Source organism: Gymnogyps californianus, chromosome 20 (assembly GCF_018139145.2).
Source record: "Gymnogyps californianus isolate 813 chromosome 20, ASM1813914v2, whole genome shotgun sequence".
Taxonomy (NCBI): domain Eukaryota; kingdom Metazoa; phylum Chordata; class Aves; order Accipitriformes; family Cathartidae; genus Gymnogyps; species Gymnogyps californianus.
The window spans coordinates 422708-447754 of NC_059490.1; the positions used below are offsets into that span (position 1 = coordinate 422708).

General features: G+C 57.4%; 1 protein-coding gene across 1 annotated transcript in view; it reads right to left on the bottom strand.

Annotated features, from left to right (window-relative positions):
• POM121 (POM121 transmembrane nucleoporin) overlaps positions 1–24824 on the bottom strand; it is a 43469-nt gene extending 18645 nt beyond the window's left edge. Inside the window, exon 1 of the mRNA XM_050909178.1 lies at positions 24695–24824. Within this exon, the coding sequence (XP_050765135.1) occupies positions 24695–24811 (117 nt within the window). The 5' untranslated portion in view covers positions 24812–24824. The remainder of the gene's footprint in view (positions 1–24694) is intronic.
• Positions 24825–25047: the final 223 nt, after the last annotated feature.

Genomic DNA, 25047 nt, shown 5'->3' on the forward strand with positions numbered 1-25047 from the left:
GGCCGAAGGGGCTGTGACAGCCGCACCGCGCGTGGGGACACGGGTACATGGGGACATGGGTGCTCATGGCACCACCTGAACCCAAGCGAGTCGAAGACCGGGGGAAAGCAAGTTAAATGGGCGGGTGGGAGCAAACCCCGACCCAGGCTGCAGCAGCACGGGGGGGATCAGCTTTAACCACGAGGATGAGCCCCCCGATAACCGAAGGAGGGGGCGCACGGCTCCCGCTGCCACCCCAAACCCATCCCCTGCTTCCCCCTGATTTTCCACCAGCAGACACCGATACCTGGGGGCTTACAAACTTCCCTGGGAAGGAGTTTCGCTGGATGCAAACCCTTATTCCAGGAATAAACCTGGATGCCGTGCCCTGCCGAGGTGCTGGAGGGCCGGGGGGGGGGCTGCGGTCCCGGAGGGTCCCCGGGGGGGGGGGGGGTCCCCGGGGGATCCCCGGGGGCCGGGGGGTGTGCGGGGATCCCCGGGGCCGCGCACTTACCACCTTGCCCAGCTCCATGGCGGAGGGGCGGCCGCGGCTCCGGACCCCGCGGGCGCTGGGTGCGGGCGCTGGGTGCGGGCTCAGCGCGGCGCGGCAGCGCCCATGGCGGCGGCCCCGCGGGGCGGCGGCGCTGGAAGGTTCTGCCGGGCGGCGGCGGCGGCGGCGGCGGAGGGGAGCGGAGCGGAGCGGAGCGGAGCGGGGGGGCGCGCACCCGCGCACGGGCGCGCTCCCGCCAGGGGCGGCACAGCCGAGCGGGGCGGGGGGCGGTCGCGGCGCTCCGCCGGAATAACAAAGGAGCCCCGCGGGGGCGCGCGTGGGGGTGGGCACGCGTGGGGGTGGACGCGCGGGAGGTGGGGGGGGGGGGGGGGGAGAGCCGGCACGCCACCGCCCACGCTGAACCGCCCGCCCGCCCACCCGGGAGCGCCCCGCCGCGGCGCTCGCCCGCAGCCCGCGGGGTGGTTTCGGGGCAGCGGCAAAGCGGGGGTGGAGGGGATGCCCGGAGGCAGGGCGGGCGGTGGGCTCCGCACCCCCCCGTGCGGCCTGCCCGACCGCCTGCCCCACCGCCTGCCCCATCCCTGCCCCACTGCCAGATCCCCTGCCCCACTGCCCATCCCCTGCCCCACTGCCAGATCCCCTGCCCCACTGCCCCATCCCCTGCCCCATCCCCTGCCCCACTGCCCCATCCCCTGCCCCACTGCCCCATCCCCTGCCCCACCTGCACCCCCCCTGCTCCTTCCCCTGCCCCCCTGCCTGCCCCATCTCTGTGCCTGGGGGAGAAGCTACACCTGAGGGTCTGGCCGGTGACCTGCACGGGGTTTCCCTGGCACAGGAGCCCACTCGGCTGTCACAATCGCGGTTCCAACAACAAAAGCAATTAAAATGGCGTGGTAAACGAGTCCCCCGGCCTCAGTCCACCATCCTCGGGCAGGCACCTCACGCTGACCGCCCGCGTTGCCCACGCTCCGAGCAGGGATTGCCGCCCTGCCGTGGGACAGGCAAACACCCAGGCAGGAGTGTTTTGTTTTTTCCAGCTCCTACCAGCGCTCAAGAAGCACTTGAGCATCTTCCAACAGGAGGCACGAAAGAAACTGAAACAATTCTATTTTTCTGTGATCACCTAAAAGCAACCCCAAAGCAGGGAGGAGGAAAAGCACCGCAGCTGCCCCTTGGCTGAAGGCGGAGGAGAAGCTTCGCGGCCCTAAGAAAAAAATGCTCCTGCGGTGCTGGCCCTGGCCAAACACGCTAATCCCCCAGGATTACTACAGTCTAGTCGCAGCTCAGCCACTTACCCTGGGATGGTGACTTGGCCGCTCTTAATTAGATAACCGGATCCCACACCGCTGTGGTGACAGAGCACTGCCACCTCCACACCCTGCCAGCACCCAGCTCTGCACCTCCCACCCCACCCAGTTAATCCCAGCCCTGGGGGGGGCAGCTTTTAGGGCCAAGACCCAGGTCGTGTTTTCCTCAGGTGGCTGTTAATGCCTCTGCTGCGATTCCTGGGACGGACGGACAGAGGGACGGACGGACACACCGCTCGGCAGCACTGCAGGTACATGGCTCGTCGTTTTTTTTACTGGATCAAATGTGTTTTGCTGGACCGGATGGTTTCAAGCAGCAGCCAAAATTCTCCGGGAACAGAGTCTGGTCCCTGCTCTCAGCCTGGGGCTGAGCACGAGGCAGCACTCCGGGGGCCGGTACCTGCCACTATCGCAGGTACCTGCACCTATCGTGGGTACCTGCCCCCGTCACGGGTCCCTGCCCCTGTTGCATATGCCTGCCCCTCTCACGGGTACCTGCCCCATCACGGGTACCTGCCCCATCGTGGGTACCTGCCCCTATCGTGGATATCTGCCCCTATCACGCCAGGCATGACAGGGCTCGACAGCCCCTATCACAACAGGCATGACAGCACGTGTGCGTGGCAGGAATGGTCTCTGCCACGCCGGCCATGGGAGGCACGGCACCAACCCCGGCATCCCCGGGACAGGGCGCCCAGGCCCTGAAAGCAGAGGGGCCAAACCCAGAATCGAGCACTGTGGCTGGGAAGAGGCGATGGGGTTTGTGCCCTCCCCACGGCGAAGCCCCTCGGCACGCGATCCCCAGCCGTGCTCTCGGCATGGGAAGTGGGAGCTTGGGTCCTCACTGTGCAGCCCAGCCCCCAGCCTGGTGTTCCCTCGGCTTAATGGGATCCTGGAATTAATTAATTCACCCTTAGCTGGGTTTAGCATTACTCTGAACCCAATGCTGCAACCCCTGCTGCCTTGCTATCCCGGGATGTCCTGCAGATGCGGTCCACGCTTCCCAGAGCACCGTCTCCAGAGGCACCAAGAAGCCACAGCCTCCAGAGGCCGCAGCCCTGTGATTAGCACTTGGCCATCAGGTTTTAATGCCTCATTTCCACGAAGAGACCTCAAGGCAGGTACGCAAAGAGCACACCCTGCAAGGCACAGCCAAAACCAAAGAGCATCCTCTGGAGCAAAACCCAATCCCCCCCCACCACACGCACAGGAGGGATGTGACTTTTCCTACGATGCCACCTGCATGGGAAATAGCTTGTAAAATAATATGCAGGATCCATCCTTTAGCCATATTTACCGGCGACAACCTGTAACACCATCGAAACCCGTGTGCAGCCACGCCAAGCTGCCCACCTCCCATGTACAGGCTTTGTGCTCCCAACGCCCCTCCTTAATCCCACAAATTAAGTCAGCTCGTCATCATTAACCTTATTGTTCAAAATCAAGCTTTCACGCAAGCTCACTGCTGAACCAAACATCTCAGCTGGTGCTAAAGCCAGTTCAGAGGGAAGATGGTTATTGCCATTATCGATGGTCTCCTACGGATGCTGCAGAGCTGGGACATGCAAGTGTCTGGCTGCTGCGGCACGGCCACGGCCGCTGTGTGGTTCCTCATGGCTGAGCTGCTCCAGCCGGCAAAGCCCAGATTTTGGAGGCCATCAGGAAGCACTTGGAGAAAAGGCAGAGAGCTCCAAGTCCACCCGGCTTCACAGCAAGGGGGGTCTTCAACTAGAGGGCAAAAATAAGAGCCAAGGCAGCTCTAGAAGAAAACCTGAAAATTAATTTAAAGGCAATTTCAGGAGGGTCCCCGGAGCAAAGGGAAACCCAAATTCCCCAGGGGCAAGCAAAGCTGCACTCCTCAAGCTGAAAGCGCCGAGCGGGGATGGCAGCGTGCATGACCATGCCGGGGCTCAGGAGGGGCCGGTGTGACCCGTGGGGACAAATCCCACCGCTACGGGGGTGCATGGGGGTGAGACAAATTTCCTTCTTGCTTTACTGAGCCCAGGGGAGTTCCCTGCTGTGGTTCACTGCATCGCTGTGGTGAAACGCTGGTGCCGGCACACGAGAGCCGCTCCTGCCCCGCACAGTGCTCCCGGCTTATTCCCAGGGGCTCCCGTAAAGATGCCGAGGTGCTGACCTGCTGCTCTTTGCAGCTGCAGGAGCATCAGCTCTGCTTCCAGTTTCCTTCAACTGCTATAGATACAAATACATATATATATATTATACTTAACTTGCTCGCACAAATCCACTGGAGGCTGAGTGACCTTGCTCTAAATCTCCGTGCTACTGCGGCAGGAGCAGGGCGGGATATACAGAGCATCCCAGCCGGGTGTGCAAACCCACAGGCTTCATCCCAGGCTCCAGCAACCCTCTCCAGGGCTGCACCCCTTCCCAGTGATTTGGGATGAGCTTGCAGAGGACCAGCCCTAGCAAGCCTCTCCGGAGCGGATGCGCTCCAGTTGGGATGGGGGGAATTACCTTGCGAATGAAGGCGGTGGGGGGGGATGCTGGGGATGTCCTGAAGGTGCTGCTGAAAAACCACAGGGCACCAAGGGTGCTGGCTCTGCCAACCCCTCCGGCTCGGGGGGGTAGGAAGGGGTTGGCGGAGCGGAGGGAAGGACCTTTCCTGGCAGGGAACAGGGAAGGCAAAGCAAGGGCTGCTTCCCTGGACAAGCAGGGGGGAGGCAGCTCCTCACTTCACCCTGTCCCCTGAGTGCCTTCGTCATCCTCCTGGCTGACCCAGAGAGGCAGAGAGCCCCCTTCTCTCCTCCCCGGCTGTATTTAACCTCCTCTGATGCTGCGCTCTGAGACCCTTTACACCGCCCTGGAAACACCCTCCATCCTCCTGCAGCTCCGTTATCCTCCTGCGAGCTGCCAGGACGGTACGTGTGGTCCGGACCACAATGGATGAAGAAGGAAGAGATGTTCAGCATCTTCCCTGAGCCTGCCAGAGGCTCCACAAGCAGCTTTTAAACTATTTCGGCAACCGACTCCTGTTAAAATGAAGGGAATTAGGGCTAAAATGTCTTGGCAAATGTGGCCTTTTGTCATTACAGCCAGCTTGACGAGGTTCATCGGGTAACGATCTAGAAGGAATTTGCTTTTATTGGTTTTACATTCCCTGCTTCTGTTTGAGCAAATCTCCGCCTGAGCTGATGCTCGGGGCGGGATGGAGTGGGAAAGCCCGGGCCACTCTGCTGCGTGAAGCATTTACGTCTCTCTCAAAGGTCTCCTTGCCTCTTCCCCCCCCCACCCTGTTCATTTTACCAGGTCTAAAAATACTCCGAAGCCTTTTAAACCCTCTTCCCCTGCAGCCGCCTCCCTCCTGTATGACTAATAATATCTGTTGCTCCCTCTTGATCTCTCTGTATTTCCCAAGTCTTCCCCAAGGGAAGGAACCAAGCGGGAGCCGCGCGCTCAAACCGCCCCTCGGATTCACAGTCTCTTAAATCCATTTTCCTCAGAGAACGGCATTTTTTTCCAGCTGCTTCAGCGTAGGAGCAGTTTTCACCCACCTCCCCAGAGCAGCTCTCTTAGCTCACAATAGACTAGTCCTGCCCCATGGCTTAACTGTGCAAGATGCTGCTGGACCATCTTTCTGATACGGGATCTCCAGGATCCCGGGATTTTCAGAGCTCTAGGTATCAAGCAGAATAGCAGGTTCATTGGGAAAACCACTGAGCACTTAGAGAACTATTTATTTTCTATTTTACAGGTTTCGGCTCTTTTCAGCACCTCTCCAGATCTGGAGCATTCACTTGGGGGATGCGCCTTCGAGGACTTGTTAGGCTGGGTTTAGTTTCTGGTCCGCGGAGCTGGGTGAACATCGCTGGCTGTGGAAGGAGTTTTGCTTTTTACGAGAAGGGAGTGAACGCCGGGCACCGGGCTGTATTTGTAATAGTGTGACTTAGAGGAAAAACCCACCTCGCCATCGCTGTTTGTGGCAATGGCTTTTTTTTTCCCACTGAGCTGGGAGGTTAGGGCATCGGAACACAGAGCAGCTTTCCTGACTGATCCACTGCGCTGCTCCACGTCCTTCCGAAACAGAGCCGAGACCAGCTCCGGGCATCCCCGCGGCAGCACCCTCCCCATGGCCAGCCTCACACCACGGGTTATTCAAGATACAGGGACGGAGGAGTCGTGCCGGTGGAAGCTGAAGGTGTGATGAGTTTCTCCGGACTCAGACACCACAATACAGCCCAAACCCTCCAGGCTGATCCCACACCACTGATTTTCAGAAGGGATCCAGCAACGAACAACCTTCAGAGAAAGCTTACACTAACATTGGTGATGTAAAACAATATCCCCAAAATCGTCACAGTCTTGGTGAACCAGCTGCTTTTCAGTACCAAATCTGCACTCGCACGGGAGGCAGATTTAAAGGGTGTTTGGGTGCTCCGATACTTCTGGAAATCCCCCCGGCCGACTAATGCCCAAATACCTTTGCAAATCTTGATTTAGGAAAAATATCCGCTCCGGAGCAGTGCTTAAAGAGCTCAAGGCCGTTTTCAAATCCTTGTAATGCTGCAGTTTCCTGGGCATGTGAAAGCGAGAGGAAAAAGCAGATCAGTCTGAAGCGGGCATGGGTCCAGGGCTGGCGGCCGCACCGAAGACTTGTGCCGGCACAGAGCAGGCAGCGCGGGCAGGAGCGGGCAGCCTGGGGCTGCTGGTGAGGGGGGTTATTTCAGTGGGTACCGAGCTCCCCCAGCTCCTCACCACAGGCTGGACCAGCATGGGGAGTCGGGGAGCAGTGCTGCCCTTCCACACCGCCCCAAGCAGACGATAAATGCAGGGCTCCCGGCTTGCAGAACCGCGCAATCCCCGCAGGACCGACGGGCGCGGGTGAAGCCGGCGCCGCGGCCAGCCCCAGGCCCAGGCGCGGGCAGGGAGCCCAGCTCCATTACCCCTCCTGCCTTTACAGGAAGCCGCTTTGTTGTGTTGTCAATATACAGATTTTCTTAAAACAAAATAATAAATAAGCCGGGGTTCAGGCTGCCATTATTGATTGTTTGTTATTTTTAGCTCCTTGTTCAATCTATAGCCGTTGGCGTTACAGCAACTGCACGAGCCTCGTGTAACATCGCTCAGACAGTGCCTGCGGACGGGGCCGGTCCAAGGTTAGCAGGAGCTCAGTGAGCAGCTCTGCAGAGCCAAAGGGATTAAAAATGCAAGAGGGAAAGAGAGACACAGGATAAGCAGCATCCCCCTGCTCGCTGCTTCACCCTCCTGCTGATGTTGCACGGAGCCAGGCAGATCCTCCCATCCAAACCTGGAGGAGAAGAAACTCCTGTTCCCCACCTGGCGTGGAGGGCTAGGAAGCCACAGAAAGGATGACACCGAGCTGAGTGGTGCAGTCGATACGCTGGAGGGAAGGGCTGGCATCCAGAGGGACCTGGACAGGCTGGAGGAGTGGGTCCATGAGAACCTCATGAAGTTCAACCAGGCCAAGTGCAAGGTCCTGCACCTGGGTCGGGGCAACCCCCAGGACCAGCACAGACTGGGGGATGGATGGATGGGTGGGTGGATGGATGGATGGATGGAGAGCAGCCCTGTGCAGAAGGACTGGGGGATTCTGGTGGGTGACAATTGGGACATGAGCCGGCAATGTGGGCTTGCAGCCCAGAAAGCCAGGCATCTCCTGGGCTGCATCACCAGCAGCGTGGCCAGCAGGTCGAGGGAGGGGATGCTCCCCCTCTGCTCCGCTCTCCTGAGAAACCCCCGCAGCACTGCGTCCAGCTCCGGGGTCCCCAGCACAACACAGACATGGACCTGGCAGAGTGCATCCAGAGGAGGCCACCAAAATGGGCCGAGGGCTGGGACACCTCTGCTATGGAGAAAGGCTGAGAGAGTTGGGGCTGTGCAGCCTGGAGAAGAGACGGCTCCGGGGAGACCTTACTGCGGCCACTCACTACTAAAAGGGGCTTATAGGAAAGAGGGAGAGAGACTTCTGACCAGGGCCTGCAGTGACAGGACAAGGGGCAGCGGTTTTAAACTGAACGAGGGTGGGGTTCGGCTGGACACCGGGAAGAAATGTTGTACCATGAGGGTGGTGAGACACTGGCACAGGTTGCCCAGAGAAGCTGTGGATGCCCCATCCCTGCAAGTGTTCAAGGTCAGCTTGGACGGGGCTTTGAGCAACCTGATCTAGTGGGAGATGTCCCTGCCCCTGGCAGGGGGGTTGGACTGGAGGATCTCTGAAGGTCCCTTCCAACCCAAACCACTCAGTGAGTCCATGATCCTATGACAGACAGGAAAGGCACCACCTGAAGTCCTTGATCCAAAAGGACAGCCTTCAGCAGCCCCAACAACAACCGTGTGTAACTAAGTGAATCGTGGCAGTGGGATGTAAACCTGCACACTTAACCTCAGCTAGAATGTACGTGACCACTTGCTCATCACTCACAGATCTCTTCTGTGTCCCCTGCAGCCCCATCCGTACGTGCAGGTTATCTGGAAACCCTTCTCGACTCCAGCCGAGGCTCGGTCTTCCTTTACACACGCACAATGCACCACTGTAGTTAGTCGCTTCCTTCTTGTAAGCCTAACGCCGACATCTTCGAGATAAGCAAAACGCCCAGAAGAAGGAAACAGGGTTAGCACAGGTCACAACTGCACCACCGAACCGTCAGCGCTGTGCTCGCCACTCCCATGTTCGCCCCCTCGCTGCTCCCTGGGCTGCCAGCACCCAGAGCTCCTCTGTCACCCAGCTCCTTGCAAGCCCCAGAGGTCTACGGGGATAAATGCCCCCCCGCATCTATCCCCATCAATGGGGTCATTTACCCCCATCAGTGGGCCCCAGCTTTGCCTGCACTTCTCCGCTTTGCAGCCCCTCCGTATCTGGATCAGTGCCGTCAACAATGCAGAAGACAGTCGATAAAACACGGCTCCCACCAATTTCCTTTTGAAGCCCCTAAGTTCTGCCCTGGAGGCTTCGTGTGCAGGGAGCTGGAGGCTTCACACGGAGCACGGCTGGTGCCCATGGGGCCGGAGACAAAGCCATGCCAAAATACCTTCAGCACCTGCCCTCGGGTGCCTTCCTCCCTCTCCCAAAGCACACGGAGCCCCCTCCCCTCGGCAGTCACCCAACCTCTGCCTTAGGTGATCTTCGAATTGCCCCATCAGAGGAATCATTTTAATTATCTGCTTTTGTTTGTCCCTTGAATTGAGACCCACAGACCCGGTGGCAACGCCACGGGCGCGATGCTTCAGCTCAATGCCCAGCCAAGACTCGCACACCCACCGCCCAGGACCTTCTCACACCTTCTCCTCAGCTTTATTTCCACGCAGACCCAAAAGACGGGGGAGAAGGGGGCTGAGCGGATGCTCCCGGCAGATTTGCAACGCGTACGCACCCCTCAGCACCTACAACAAGCCCTAAATGTTAACAGCTTCGCTTTGGCACATCTGCATAACGAAGGAGGAACAAACTCGTCTGAAATGAAACCACCTGATGCAATAGGTTGGGAAATGCCACAGTACATGTTTTCCCTGCGGCCGGACCCCACCCTGCGGGGCCAGATGCTGCCAGACCCCTGCCAGACCCTGCCTGCAGTCTGCAAAGCAGTGCTGGAGGGACGCGGAGGGCTGCAGACACTGAGCCTGCCTCTAGCTAACGGGCAGCGGCAGAAGTATTTATAGGAAATAGGCAACATATTTACAGCCCCGGGAAAGTTTCCAGCTCTGAGTATATTCATAAAGCGCTGCGCGGTTGCAGGGAGAGGTCGGAGCAAAGCAGGCGACGCCGGCTCGCAGCAATGCCGCCTCCTCCTCCGAGTGCTCCCGGGGGTTTTTCCACTCTCTTTGGCGTCGCAGGTCATTTCCCAGCTCTCTCACTGCCCAGCCTGGCCGCCGAGACCTCTGTCCACCTCCTCGTCTCCCGGAGAGCTGCTTCCCAGAAGTGCCAGCGTGCTGTGGGCTCTGAAGAGCTGTGGGTTTGCAAAGGGGCAGCGGGCTCGTCTGCCTCCCACCAGACCCAGCGGGATCAAGGTGCCCATTTCAGTCCAGGGGGAAAACAGTGGAGCAAATGAACTGATGTCCAAATGACAGATAAAAATGACATTTTTAATTCACTGCTCAGCATCCCCTCACGCGCAGTGGGCAACCAGTGCCAGGATGATACCCTGTGGCTGAACCGGCTCCCCGCTCCCCCAGCAAGGAAATAGCTCACTCCCGGCACCTGAATCTCTGCTGCTGGGAAGGTTTGACCTTTATAATTAATAAATACTGGTTTAATAAATACATAGGACCTAACCCAAAGGTGACAGAGGGCTGTCGGCACTGGAGCAGGACAGAGCTCTGTGTGCATCCCCCCGGGATCTCCCAGGAGTTCAGAAATGAGCATCCAGCTTCGCTAAGCCACGACTGCGGTCCCCAAGGTCCAGTCCCCGGCAGCCCTCCCCGGCACCCAGGCCACCACGCGCTGCTGGCGCGCTGTACGTGCCGCTGCCGGCTGTAACCGGAGCTCAGCGCCCAGCGATGGGGTGTCCGTTCCCCGTGCAGAGGAGCAGGATGGGACAGAGCAGGAACAAGGGATGTTCTCTGATGGATGTGTAACTGGAAAATAAGCCAGTCCCATTCTGGTACGCGACTGCAAGCTTTCCTTGTGCTCTTTTAAGAGTACCAGCGGGCCACGCTCCCCGGGTTCGACACCTCTCCTGTGTCTGCGGATGCTCCCCACCGCAGGTGATGCTCCCCGCAAGGAGCTCCGTGACTTTGCCGGGCTGCAAGCATCTGGCGCGCCGCCTGCTCGCTGGGTGTGGAAAGCGCCTGGGGAGCGTGCGGAGCCGGAGCAGGGATCTCTGCTGGGACGCAGGGTGGAGCCCGAGGTGGAAAAAAACCCAGCGTATAAAGGAAACTGTGTTTCATGTGTTATTGCTGCCTGTCTGACGCTTACCAACAGGGGAATCGCAGGCACGATTCCGTGCAAAAGGCTGCGAAATCCCTTCCCGAGATCTAAATATTAGTTTTTACTCATTTTCCTTGTTCAAAAACAAATACTGCTGGCTGGAGTGCATGCCAGCACGCCCTTCGGCTTACCCAGCCCAAGAAGAAAGGATTGCACTGTCCTGCTCCTGCCAGCCCCAGCCCTGCAGCTGGAGAGGAACTGAGAGCGTAAAACCCAGCTCCGGGTGTGGAAAACACGCCTGTGCCTCCTGGCAGGATGGGGAAAACGGATGAGAGGCACTTGGCCTGGGCACAGACAGCAAGAGGCGGCTCTGTCGGGAGCCTCTCCAGCAGCAGGAGGAGATGCCCTCACGCTGGGAGCCACCGGTGCCCCATGGCTCACCCACGCGTGATTCCACAGGGACACGGGCCGGGCTCAGGGGGGGCTGCACCCACCACCCCGCTCCCTGCCTTCTCCAGCCCCGCGAGCGGGATGATGCTTCCTCCGCAGTAGGATGGAGTTAGGGGGGATGCACTGCTTGTCCCCAGGAGGCAGGAGAGCCCTGGACACGGCCCTGCCTGCACACTGCTGCCCTGCCCGCACACCACCACCCTGCCTGCACACTGCTGCCCTGCCCGCACACCGCCACCCTGCCTGCACACTGCAGCTGCAGGCAGCAGCACAGCCCCAGCCCGGTGCAGGACAGGGAGGCAGGGCAGCTGAAGGGCTCTGCACCCCGACGATGCCTCTGCCAGAGTTAAACAGGGCAGAGGGAAGGGCAGCCCCAATATCTCCACGTTGTTTCAGGAAATCAGAGGGTATAATCTGAGAGGGAAATCTCTGCTCTCAAAAGCAAATCACAGCATCTGGAGCATGCACGATGCTATCGCTGCCAACCGCCTCCCGCCCGCCTGACGCTGGGCGTGCATCGCTGGCAGAGGGGCACACAGGACACCAAAATGATGAGGTATCGGCTCTGAGAGGCAAAATGTGTGCTCCTGGCTATGTATCGACAGCTGAGCTGGAACTGAAGTGCAGGCAGGCACCTCTTCCCAAACCATCAGTCAGCCCCCCTCTGTGATCCGGCACTCACGTCAGCAAGCGAGCCACGTGCAGCAACTCAATCCTGCGCTCCCAGAGATGGCGACAAGGGGTCCCGCCGGTGCAGCAAAGCCCTGAAGTTTTCCAAGTACTTGAAATCAAACATCCTACTAAACACACCCAATTTCATTCTTTTTCAGCAATTCAGCAGTTGTCAGACACTGCCGGGCCAGCCCAGCACAGGGGACCGTGGTCCTCACCGTCCCCACGGCATCCTCCTGCAAGGGACATGCTCTGCTGGAAGGTGACAGGGCTGGCCGGCGTGACATGGAGACAAGGGCTGCCGTGTGACCGGCATGACACAGGGACAAGGGCTCCCATGAAAGCTGGCGGGTGACAGCCAGCCTCTCGGACACAAAAGCCGCAGGGATCAGACTGGTCTGGGTGAAGGCGGATGGTGGCTGAGCGAGGCACCAGCCCGAGGACCACGGAAGCTGCACCCAGCGCTTCTGTGGAGGAAAACCTCTGTGTTCCTATGGCATTTGGGAAATCAGGACTGGTTTTTTACATTTTTGGATAAATAAAGAAGATTGTGCTAGAAATCTACTGATTGATATTATCAGAAACAACCCAGAGAGCCCTGATCACAGCCCAGCTGCCACGGCCAGTCCCCCGTGCCGTACCCAAGTGCTCACTGGTGAGGCACACAGAAACAGAAATCCGCGTGGTGAGAACTCGTGAGAGTTTGCACGACGCTGCTACCTGCGAGAAGAGCATATTGTGGCTAAACACCAGGACCAGGAAAAAATGCAGGTGAGAAGCAGACATCCACGTACAGGAGCACCCAGGCTGCTGGGACCGCCCGGGCGTTGCTGCTGCGGTGCTGCAGTCATTACTTGGGGCAGCCACGGGGAAGAAGCTGAGCACCAGTCCTTCTTACCCTCTACGGCTGGAAAAGATGGAAATACCTAGCATAAGCATAAGAAGCTCTCGCCATGGCTATGCACGCTGCTCACAGGACATTGGTTATTTCACCGAGCAGTAAACACACTGCTTCTCTTCGCAGGCTGGAGAGAAACAGTTCCTTGGAGGTGCTGGGATCAGACACCCAAAATTTGCTTATCAGCAGAAGAAAGGAGCTGGCAGACTTCATCCCCTCTGATAGGAATCAGCAGTTCTTAGCATTTCCACAATGTGCAAAATCCCTTTTTCCTGCTGATGGGAAGAGAAGCTGGGTAGCTAGAGAGCAATTGCTCCCGGAGCTAGTGAATGCAGCAGAAAGCGAAGAAAAAGGGTTAAAATCATAAATGATGTAACAGGGACAGCCTGGCTAATTGCCATTTCCACACGATGGCTCATTAGAAGAAAGAATTGGTTCAGATTTGACCTCAGATGAATTTTTCCCAGGTATGTCCCATTCCCAGCAGGCATCAGCGTCACATCAGCGCGTCCCGGCCGACGCAGCCCTGCTGCCTGAACGGTGCCTGCATACGCAAGGGACAGCGGAGCCCAGCAGCCAACTGGCAGCAGGGACCCGAAACGGTTCCCATATGACAAAAACTCTCGGAGGGGGAGGCTGCAGCCATGGCATGCCCATGAACGGTATCCAAGTATTAAGGGATTAATGGAGAAGTCTAGAGGTGACACAGTTAATTATACCCCTCTCCGGTGGGAGAGAGGAGCAGACCCGCTGGGATGCCCGGGGGAGACTGGGACAGCCCTCGGGCAGCGGCAGGGCAGCTCTGCCCGCACCCCTGCCCTGGCTTTGTACTGCAGCCAAAGTCCCAGGTAATTTTAAGGTGCTGAAAACCACAGGTTTTGTCAAATAAACTGTCCTCTCCTTTTTGCTCCCATCTATTCATGGCTCTGCAGCAGACGAAGCTTCGCTTCCGTCCCAGTGGGCAGAAATCGCTGAACATTTTGTCTGAGCTCTATGCTCACCACCCAGCGGCTTTAGCAAATACCTGATCGTTTATCCACCCCCCAGACATTATTAATTTCTGCAGCTTCGGCCAACGCCGCCGGCACGCAGGGAGCTCTTCTGCCAAACCAGCCGCGCCGAGGCGTGAAACCTGGGGGTTATGGAAAATACAGGCAGGGGTGAGAGACCTCATTCCCTGAGAAAGCCATCTCGCGGAGGCTCAACGGCTGGTGTGAGGGCACTGGGAATAAGGCAAAGGAGAAAGAAGACCCAGTCCGAGTGGAAAAAATGCAGGACATGGTTCCCAGCTCAGCACTTGCAGCAGTGGGACTCTTCAAACTTGGACATCTCAGCTAAAAAAATAATAAAACTGGAATGCAGAAGCAGAGAGCAGCCCTATTTCTGGCTGCAACTCCTCCCTGCGTGCTTGGCCTCCCAGACGACTCAGAAACTCAAAGCACTTCTTTCCGAGCTATAAAAAGAGCTGGAGCGGGACTGCAATAGCCGGGAAGACAAACAAGAGGGGAGTGTGTCCTCCCGTCGAGGCCAAGAGCATCTCACCAGGAGAGGAGCGAAGCCAGGAGATGGTCTTACTCAACCCAACTCCTCAGCTAACGTCACCTTCTGAGGTGCCCGCAAGGAGGGAGGGCTGTGGGGCACAGCAGAAACTCCAGGCTGGATCTCACCCACCGAAACGTTGGCTGTGTTGTGTCCCGAGTCATCCCACCGCCTCTCACCCCTCCTGCGCAAGGAGGAGCAGTGAAGGGCCAGCTTCATGCCGTGCTGCCCTGTGACCCTCCCACCCGTCACCCCGACGTAAGCCTGGGTCACCGGAGCGACGAGATGCTCTGTGCTTGGGGGGTGGCACGGGCACGTCCATGGACGTCTGGGGCAGGTACCACGGTGAGCAGAGCTAGGGCACAACACCTTTGCTGGGACCATGAGGAGGAATGAGCTGCACCAAAACGCAGCTCCCTGCTCCCCAGGCGGGCTGCTAAAGGGGTTAAAAACCTTGCCTGACACCCGCTCCTCACGTCCCAGCAGGACAGCACGGACCACGCAAGTTCCAGGTAACAGAATGCGACCATAAAATTCAGCAAACTCAGAAATACCTACCTTTGCCCTCTCCAGACAAGTATTTACCTCCACTGAAGCAGTCAAACCTTGCTGACTGTCAGAACATTTCATTCCCATTTGTGAAGTGCACAAAATCTTTCTGGCTGGGAAAACACAAGGTCTCCACCAGGTCACGGACTGGGAACAGTTCCACCAGAAGAGATGACTTCTTCAATGACTTCATCGACTTATTCAATGCAGAAGTCATCATCTCTTCTGGTGGAGCCATTCCTAGTCTACATTGACTTCTTCAATACAGAAGAAGTCAAAGTCTTCCGCTGCCTCCACTTCAGCGTTGCCCTAAGACCTTGGAAAATCTTCACACACCACTAATCGGGGGTGTGGGACTTCTGTTGTGAGCAGTTCTGAGGGTGTAGAGCTGGACCGGGTGGCCCACAAGGAGCAACCTGAAGACAGCATGCTTGGTGCACGCAGTAACCATGGCTCAGGAGGAAAGGCACAACCATGATGCCCACGGACCAGCAAGGGCGAGGGCCAGCACCAGTGCAACCTGCTGCCAAGCCCACTGAGATGCAGGTGCTGATCAGTGCTTGGTTCAGCGGACTGCAGAGATTGCATTTAGTCCACAGCTGGATGCACAGTGACCTTCACCAGTGGAAGGCTGGGGACCTGAGGGCCGCATCTCACTTGTGCAGAAGATGCAAATTGCTCTTTGCAACCGTACCCAGAGCCTTCCCATGCCCAGACACCCAATCCCAGGGGAGCACTGCTTGGTGGGAGCTGTAATCTCAGGACATGCATCCCTAGGTCGGTGAGGTCTACTGCTGAGGTCTCAGCACTCAATGCCATCACCTCTTTTCTGGGCTCTCAGAAGGAGGAGGGACAACTCCTGGGTGTCCCTCATGTCCTGGCACAAGCACCTTGCAACCCCATTTGTGCTTACAAAACCCTGTATTCTTGTTCACTTCCATGTGAACACAATGACTGGAAAACACTATTTTCCAGTCAGCATCTACTAAATAAAATAAAAAGCGATCCCATACACTCTCTAGAGAGCGCCGAGCTGCTCGCATGGTGTAAAAGAGACAAATGGTAACAATAAATAGCAAGTCTCCAGCCCGGTCCTGGCGAGAGAAACCTCTTCTCCCAAAGGGTCCCTTTGTTTGCTGCAACTTGCCTCTTTTCTGCACGGTAAACATTTAATGCGCCCTCCTCGGCAGCAGCGCCTCGGCTGCCAGCCCAGCCCCGGCAGCACAGCGGTGCTGGCCGAGGAGCTGCGCCGTCCCACGCAGGAATCGGGTCACTTGGCAAAGCGGTGAACGCGGTGGAAAGCCAGGCGGCAAACACCAGACCACAGGAGACCCCCAAGGAACAGAAACCCAGACGCCAACAGCCTCTGATGGAGCATTTGGGGCAGCAGGACCAAAAACCCACCTGGGAAGGACACAGGCTGATGCTGTTAAATTGGGATTTATTGCAATCACATCAAGCCGGCTACGAGTCAGGCTAGGTAAAAATAGCATGTAAAATTATGAAAGTCCTGGGATAAAGTAACCACAGCTTCAGCAATCTGATCTGTAAGCATGCTTAGCAGAGTTTTGTTAGTTTGCTCAACAGCCAAGAAACAAAGAATCTTCTCCACCTCAAGACTCAAAGGGTGGCAGATCCGGGCAACTCAAGTCAACCTCACAACCTGAGTTTCATGACAAAGCCATAAAAAAAGCCTGGTAACCTCACTATGAGCTGCATAAAGTTGAACGAGCTCTGGTGCTACCTGATTTCTCAGTAACACAGGTTTTGCAGCCACCACACTGACGCTTTTTGCATTGGCGGGAACAGAGAATGCAATGGTGTCTGCTTGTCCGAGCACCAAACCGGCACGGCTGGCTAACGGCAGGGCAAGAAGGGATCAGCAAGCGTGCACCAAGTCCCGTGGGAGGGCACAGGCTCCAAGACACAGAAGATGGACATACCCACCTCAAAGCCTGTGGTGGGGACTGGGACCATCTGGGAGCATCTCTGTGCTGGACTGAAGATGTTGTTGGAAGCCATGGCCAGGGCCGTACCCTACAGTAGCCGCAAGGCTAAGCCCATCCTTGTGGTACAACAGCAACCACGACCACAACGAACTTACACCATGCGCTCTCCATTGGCATGAGACTTGTCAAGCTGCCGAAACGTCCCACCAAAGAACGGACCAAAATTCTGTGGTTACCAAAGGAAGCCCTGTGTGCTAAGAAACAGTTTTAATCTGAACGAGGGTGGGGTTCGGCTGGACATCGGGAAGAAATGTTGTACCATGAGGGTGGTGAGACACTGGCACAGGTTGCCCAGAGAAGCTGTGGATGCCCCATCCCTGCAAGTGTTCGAGGTCAGCTTGGACGGGGCTTTGAGTGACCTGATCTAGTGGGAGATGTCCCTGCCCCTGGCAGGGGGGTTGGACTGGAGGACCTCTGAAGGTCCCTTCCAACCCAAACCACTCGGTGAGTCCACGATAAAATATTAAATGTCTGCATACGCCTTTGAGCAAGTAACTTCACCTTTTGCATGTAGACCAGGAATCATTTACCTTCCACTGTGATTAGCCTGGAACAGCACACAATGTATAATTAGTCCAGCCGTGGGCTGGGACTCGCACATCCGGGCTAAAATACCGGCTGCGCTGCTGGTTTCTGCTGTCACCCGGGGAACAGTCTGTCCCCAGGAAGTTTTCTTATTTGGTGACTGTGCAAAATAAATCAGCCAAGCTGGTGGCAGAGATTAGGGGCAGGATCCGGCCCTTCCTCCACTGCTCATGCTGCTATGTGATCCCCCCCAGTTTCTGGCCCTGCGTTCCCACTGCCCTGGCGTGGGTCAGCCTTGGGGGAGAGCGGAGAGGGATGGAATCCCTTTAGGACAGAGGGGTTTTAAGTGGATTCTCTGCATCCCGTGCCAGCACCCAGCCCACCAGGGCTGAGCCACGGGGCTGCCTGCAAAGCTTCTTCTCCTGCCTGCACCAGGGTGTCCCCCGGGCAGTCCCCACCAGCCCTCCCAGCATTGCTTGCTGTGTGCTGATTATGGTTTTTTAAACATAATTACCAATATTCTTCATTAAAAAACCACATTTTTACTAAAAAAGAATTTTTTTAAAGTGTCAGGTTTGCATAAGAACAAGCCTGCAAAGATGTGGCAACCTCTGGCTCTAGCCACTGCCCCTGTTCTTGCTTGCTTTGCGTTGCGAATACATCTGGTTTTCCGGCTCAGAAATACACGTGTCCGAGGACCCTGGCGTCCGTCGAGCTCAGGATCTGTGCAAAGGCTGGGGCAGCCGTTTTAGTCCGCCAGCCACAACAGCAAATGAGTGACAGAGCCAGAGGCGGGTGATGGGATGAGCACGGGCACAGCATTCAGGTGCCGGGGCTCATGCCTCAGTGCCTGTGTGCCGGACGGTGCCGGAGCAGGTGATGCTCAGCCTGGCCCCCTGTCACACCCATGGGACGATGCGCTGGGCACAGGCACCTTCTCCCATCCTTGGTTTCTCAATCTTCAGCCAAAATTGTCCCTCCTGCAGCTTCAGCCCCTTCACTTTGGTCTGTCCAGAGGTTTTTTCCCCTGGAAGAGCAAAGCTGGGATGAGCCACCCCCTCCTCGTGACAGGCACCCACATCCTACCTACCCTTCCCCACCATTTTCCCTGGGCTCAAGGGTCACTGCCGGTGCTGGCAGAGAGCACCATGCTCAGTCCAGAGTCCTCTGACGGGGAATTTGGTAAAAATAATCTGCCTGGCTGGCTGCTTCTCCCCAGCTCTGCAGGAGGATGGTGTTAAACGGGCTGAATTTCAGAGGGCAAGAGCCCCCGCGCTCCTTAGCACAGGACACCCTCAGCAGGTAGCCCTCTCCTAACTGCAAAGCCCCTGAATTACTACCACCCCAGCTCACATCATTCATGCTGATCTGTATTTCAAAGATCAGATTTTAAAGAGCCTCTTGAAATCATCAGGGCAGCACATGCTGAGCGAGGGGCAAAGGGTTTTGGGGGCAGCAACGTCCCCCAGCATCCCCGCTCAGCCTCCGGCACGATTTGGGGCAAGGTCCCCCCTTGTCACTTGGTGGTCCAAAAACATCACATTCCCATCTAGAGCAGACCCCTGCACTCGGTGGCAGACGTCACCCCACTTTCAGCACCAAACCTATTTATCTTCCTGAGGCTTGGCCACTTCTGGAGTCCGTTGCCACATTAAAAAACTCAGTTATTTCTGCGTATATTTAAAAAAAAACCCAAACCCCTCCATCCCAGATTGCACTAAAGAGAAAAGCAGCCCCTAATCTGGTAAAAGACAAACTATTTTCTTTCCCTGGGGATGGAAATAAGTTGCTAAGAGGGACTCGCTGAAAAGAGACGAGATGACTCATTTCTTCACTGCTGAAGCTGTATTCAATCCCAAGCACCTCTAATTCCGATTAAAAGACAAGAGACCGAAAGCATGGGGGTTCACACAGCACAAAGCACAGGAGCGCATTTTCCTGGAGATGAAAGAGCCGTGAATTAATCCCCTGTATCACCTACTCCCCCAGGATGGGCTCAGCTGCCTTCAGCCCTCGCTCCCCGCAGCCAGGAGCTATTTTTTCCTGTTCTTGCTAGTGTCAATATGTTTCTTTAAATATCTTTTCAGAGAGGCTATATATATAGCCCCACTCTGGTGCTTTGAAAGGAGCCTCATTTCCTGTGTAAGAACTGAAGTTCTTGGCAAAGCTGCCGGCGGCTGCAGCATCCGAACCACAAAAATTGTTTTTTTCGGTAGTAAAATGGTATTTCCTCCGCGACTGCGAGTCGTACCGAGCTGGGTCTGGTCTGAAACCAACGGGCCTGCTGTGGATGGGAGATACGGTGCCATATTCTCAATTATGTAAATGATGGGGGAAAGGGATTAATTGCATTAACCGCAGCGGTCGGGCTGCAACGGTGCCCGAAGGCGGCACAGCCCATCGCAGGGACCAGGATGGGCACAAAGCTGCTTTCAACCTGCATTTGGCTGTGAAAAATTTTGGTTCCCACATCAAAAGGATTTACTAACCAACACTGGGGGAGGAAAAAAAAAAAAGCCCATTTCATTTGACATCACTTTGTGCCCGATACGTTTTCTCCTTCTTCCACACGGTCTGTATACGCCTGGCTTTTGAGAGGGCTCCTCCAGCAGCAGAGCAGGAAAGAAAACAGCTTTCCAGCCCCTGCGAAATGGTGGTGGGACGGCTCATGGATGCTCGGGACCTTAAAAACCTTTCTGAGGCGATGTGGCATCAGCTGCATTCAGCGTGCTGCATCTCCCCGCCAGGAAGCCCCGAACTGCAGGGACTGACACCCCTCTGCACCACGTCGGGGACCTCTTAGGACAGGAGCAGTGATGCAGACAGATCAGCAATCACCTTCTGCTGCAAATATGTCTTTCCAGGGTAATTTCTGAGTCATAAATTGCTTTTATTGCTGGTCCAGCAGCAACACACAGTCCTAAGGACCCAGTGTGCAAACATGCAAGAGAAGGTGGTGGCCGTGGGCAAGCCAAGTGGTCCACGTTTCTCTTTGCTACTCGGTGACTTTCTCAGAAAAAAACTGCAGTCAAAGAAGACAAACTGCAAGTTTTTTAGATTTTCTAGAGGAATTTTAAACAAGAAGTGTCTTCTCCCAACACTCACCACTATCAGGACGGATCACACTCGGGATTGTCCCCAGTGGACAAGTGCACAGGGACCCTGACGGGCACGTAACCTTGGTACAAGGCAGCACCACGTCACCACCACAAAGCCCCAGCAGACACGAGCTCTGGGGGACAAGCACGAAACTTCTGTCCCCCTCCACAACCCCAGGCACCGTCTCCACCGGCGCTGCATGGATGTCCTCATCACTGGGACCCAGCACCGCCTCCAGACTGGGTAGCCCACGCTCATGATGAAGCATGGCTGGGGCATCAGAGCAACACTCAGGACAGGGGGAAATATAGGAGAGTTATATTGCTGTCTTTGCAGCCCAGAAGACAACACGCAATCACAATATACTGCTTTCCTTCTGCCCAGAAGCCACAGGGGCAGGAACAAGGACCAGAGCTCAGCGCACGTCCTGCTGAGACTCCAAGGACACTTCCCATCTTCGCCTTCTGAGCACATTTTCCCCTCTCCAGTGTTCGGTTTCCCGAAAGAGGGAAGGGGCCGGCGCAGGAGCAGCTGAGCAGAACCACGCTGGGTCAGGAAGCAGACCTTCCCACACCGTCAGCTTTCCAGGGATCGGTTGGCACCACCTCCATGAGTCTGCAATTCTGCCTGCACTGATGCCGACCAGTGCTTGGCCTCGCTGGCCATGTCCCTGCTGGGAATGAAGGGAAATTCCCCACAGCAGTCTGACACACGAGTGAAGCAGCAGCACAGCCTGGCATTTCACACCAGTGTGCGTCCTCCACGCCCCACAGAAATCCCGCATCCTTCTGACTCCGTTTTCACCCTCAAGACCTTGGCTCATCCAACTGTTGTTGGTCTTTGCCAAACCAGCCAAGCGAGTCCGTGCAGAACAAGATTCACTCCTTGGCACCACCATGGCACGACGACGTCCACTGAGGACCACTGCGGTGAGGAGACAGGGAGGGAGACCTAGGGAGGGAAGAACCCAATGCACCTGCCTAAATGAGGAGGTCTTCAGACCTTCCCTGCAGAGCTCTGACACCAGGACATGCTCCTCAATACAACCAGGAGAACTTGCAGGGGATGTGAACATCAGACTCGGGTATCATGTGTAATACGAATATTTATCTCAACATACGGCAGAATTTTCACTTTTGGTGGTTTTTCTCCTCCCTTGGTGACTTTTGCTCTGTCCAAAGATCTATTCTACCGAGGCTGAGGCACTGAGCAGCAGTGAATCACAGCAAGTGACGCACCAGCAAAGGGAGACAGTCCTTGCAACACCCATCTGCTCCACGGCGGTGATGCACCCCGTACGGCCGTGCATCTGCAGGACAGCAGAACTGCAGGATTTGCTGTCCCCGTTGCTCAGCTTCCTGTGAAAACTATCAGCGTTGACGGCAAAAGAAAAGGGGAGCCTGTGGGCGTGTGTCCAAACCAGACGGCCTGATCTCCGCAGCTCTCGCCCAGCAGGCAGCAAGGACACGCGCAGCAGCGCAACGGCAGGGACACCGTGTTTCAGCATGTCCTCAGGTTTCTCACATCCGCATCACCAGGAAAACCGAGACACCGGGCCAAGCACGGGAGAAGAAAAGAGGCCACCGGCAAATTTATGCCCGGTTGTCCCCAAGCCAACAGACGGACGTTGTCAGGGCGGAGCCGCTGTGCAACGTGACGACCACCATGAAAGCATCCCACCACCAGTTTCCCACCACCACGCGAATGTCCCGCTACCAGAATGTCCCACCACCTTAAGAGCATCCAACCACCAGAACGTCCCACCACCATGAGAGCTCCCCACCACCAGACCTTCCCACCACCAGGACGTCCCACCACCACCAGAGCTTCATAGGGTGCTCTCGTTTTTCCAAACCGAGTCTCAGACCACATAAATCGGTGGTGCCAAACCCAAGCAGGTTATTCGGGCTCACGAAAGGCCCATTTTGACACACTTTCTGCCTGTTTGGGCTCTTTTATCCTGCAATAGTCTTCCTGGTGAGTGTGCTGCTGTCATGAGACAGGCAGGTTTGGAGGCGAGGAGGGAATGAGCCTGTACATGCAGCAACGCGGGTAAAATCTTCATTGTAAAAGCCATTTAAAAGATTAAACTTTTCTTAAGAAAAGTCACTTTCAAAAAAAAAACAAACCCAAAAACCCCTAACCCACAAAGTTTCTATAAGAAAACCTCAGAAAGAAGAAGTTTGACAAAAACTGGATGACCAACGTGTGGAAGATCTGAGGGCTGCCTGGCAAGTTCCCTAAACTGGAGAGAAAGAGAGCATTATGCAAAAAAAAGGGGAAAAAAAAAAAAGAGTGAGAAAGGAAATTGCACAGAGCTGAACACACAGAAGAATGAAAAGCCAGGCAGGACTGAGCTCCCAAAAACACATGCTGTGTCATTTGTCTGCAAATCGGACAAGGAAGATTAAATCTAGCTCATACGGATGCGGCAGGCGGCGTGAGGGCTCGCAGCGCTGCCGGCGCGGTGTTGGGTGCCGCGTGTGCCGCTCCTCCGGCCGAGCCTGCCGCCCTCCCCGGGTCTGCCCTTCCCGGGGGAGCAGCGGCTCTCGGGGAGCACGTGGGAGCTCCGGGGATGCCATGGGGTCGTTTGCTGACACAAAGGAGCAGGCAGGCAATTGCATGTGCGAACTCGTCCTGGTTCCACCTCTAGCGCTATAAATAATTGATTTTTGAGGTAACTTGAGCAAGGAAGGTAAGAAGACTCCTTGTGCATAATCTCGCATCCAACCTTAAATCCTGATGTTTTTCTTTCTGCAAAAAAACCCCCTCAGAGCTGATCCTTGGTCTTTATTTTCATTACCAAGCCATCACCCATGTGCCGTTCCCTCTCTGGTCTCATCCAGGTCCTGCTCCCGCCCTGCACCGCTCCCAGAGCAGCCGATCCCACTGGCCACCACCTCTGCCCCTCTCCTGCCTCAGTTTCCCCTCCTCTCCCACAGCAGGTCAGGATGGCACCGCTTCGCCTTTACTTTCCATCCCTGGACACAGAGCAGGGGCGAGCTGTCCCCAGCTCCTCCTGCTGCCATCTGTCGCTCTTCACCCTCCCCGTGGCTTGTCCAGGCACCTCCCCAGCTGCTTCCAAGCACGTCCTTTCCCCAAATTCCCAGCTTTTTCCCCCAAAGCGCCCCTGCTGCCCCCCCAGCTCTGCTGCCACCTTCCCCTCTGTGCAGGACATCAAGCCATCACTTAAAACACAGGTGAGGGGCAGAAAGGGCCCATCCAGACACTCTGGGTGCTGCCGAGGAGCAAACTACATTTTTTCTTCCAACACGTTGGTGCCTCTTCCCCAGAGCCACCCGCAGGGGCAGTCCCTGTCCCGTGCCCTGCCCACGCCAGGTGTCCCTGAGCGGCATGGGAGGTCTCTGGGGGGTAGCACCCAACAGGGTGACCGATCCCGCTTGCCTCGGAGCACGCCACGTCCCCTTCAGCCAACGGAGGCAGAGGCTGTCGCGTCCTGAGGGCGGCTCTGAGGAGAGGACGCAGGATGGAGCCCAGGGGTGGAGAGGGCACCGGCCTGGGCACGATGCCTGGCTCCGGCTGGGCTTGGAGGCCAAACCCCCACCAGCAACCCACGCCAGCGGGTAAGTGCCCCCTGGCCGGAGCTGGGTTTGCCCCATGGCCAAGGGCAGAGACGAGCCCCCCGGCCCCGGCAGCAGCCCCAGCTGGGACAGCCACTGGCGGGAGGGGACCAGGCTGAGCAGCCCCAGGCTGCCCGGGTGCCACTGCCCCCCGGCACGCTGCCCGCCGGGCTCCTCCCTCACCGCCCCACAGGGGAACGGCTCAGCCACAGCCTGGGGGACCCAGGGGGACCCCATCCCCTGCCCCCCATGGCAACCCACTGCCCCCCCTGGGCGGGGCTGGCCTGGGTGGGTGGAGCCAGCCCCACCCCGCCCACTCCAGCCCTCTCCACCTACCTGGAGCAGCCCCACCCACTGGAGCCAACCCAGCTCACCTGGGCTGGCCCCACCCATTCAGGCCAGCTCCGCCTACCCAGTCAAGCTCCGCCCACCCAGGCAAGCTCCGCCTAGTTGTGCCAACACCAACCTACCGGCCGACTCGAGCTAGCCCCGCCCACCCAGCACAGCCCCGCCCCCTGAGGCTCACCTGGGCTGGCCCCGCCCACTCGAGTAAGTCCCGCCCTCCTGGAATAACCCCGCCCACGCGGGCCAGCACCCCCCCCCCCGGTTGAAACAACTCCAGCTACCTGGTGGGCCCCGCCCTCCCGACCGGCTCCGCCCCCTCGGGCGGCACTCCCCTCCCCGGTCGGCATCACCCGCCGGGCCGGCCCCGCCCTGCGGCCCCGCCCCGTACCTGAGCACGCTCGAAGCTCTCCCGCTCCGCCTCCAGGCCGCCGCCGCCCGCCCGCCGGCTCAGCACCTTGGGCAGCGGGTTGGACACCTGCTTCATGGAGCTGCTCACGCGGTCCATGGCCCCGCCGCGCCCGCCGCCGCTCCGGCCCCGCCGCGCCGCGCCCTCGCCAGCGCTCCGCTTCGGCGCCGCCGCTGGCCGGACCCCGCGCCATTGGCCCGCCCACCTGCCACTCACGCCTGGGCGCGCCCCGTCGGCACCGCCTCCACCCCGGCGACTCCGCCCGCCGTCCCGCCCCTTCGCTCTCACTGGCCGCCCCCACTGCCACTCGGAAGGAGCCCCCGGGACGGCCGGCC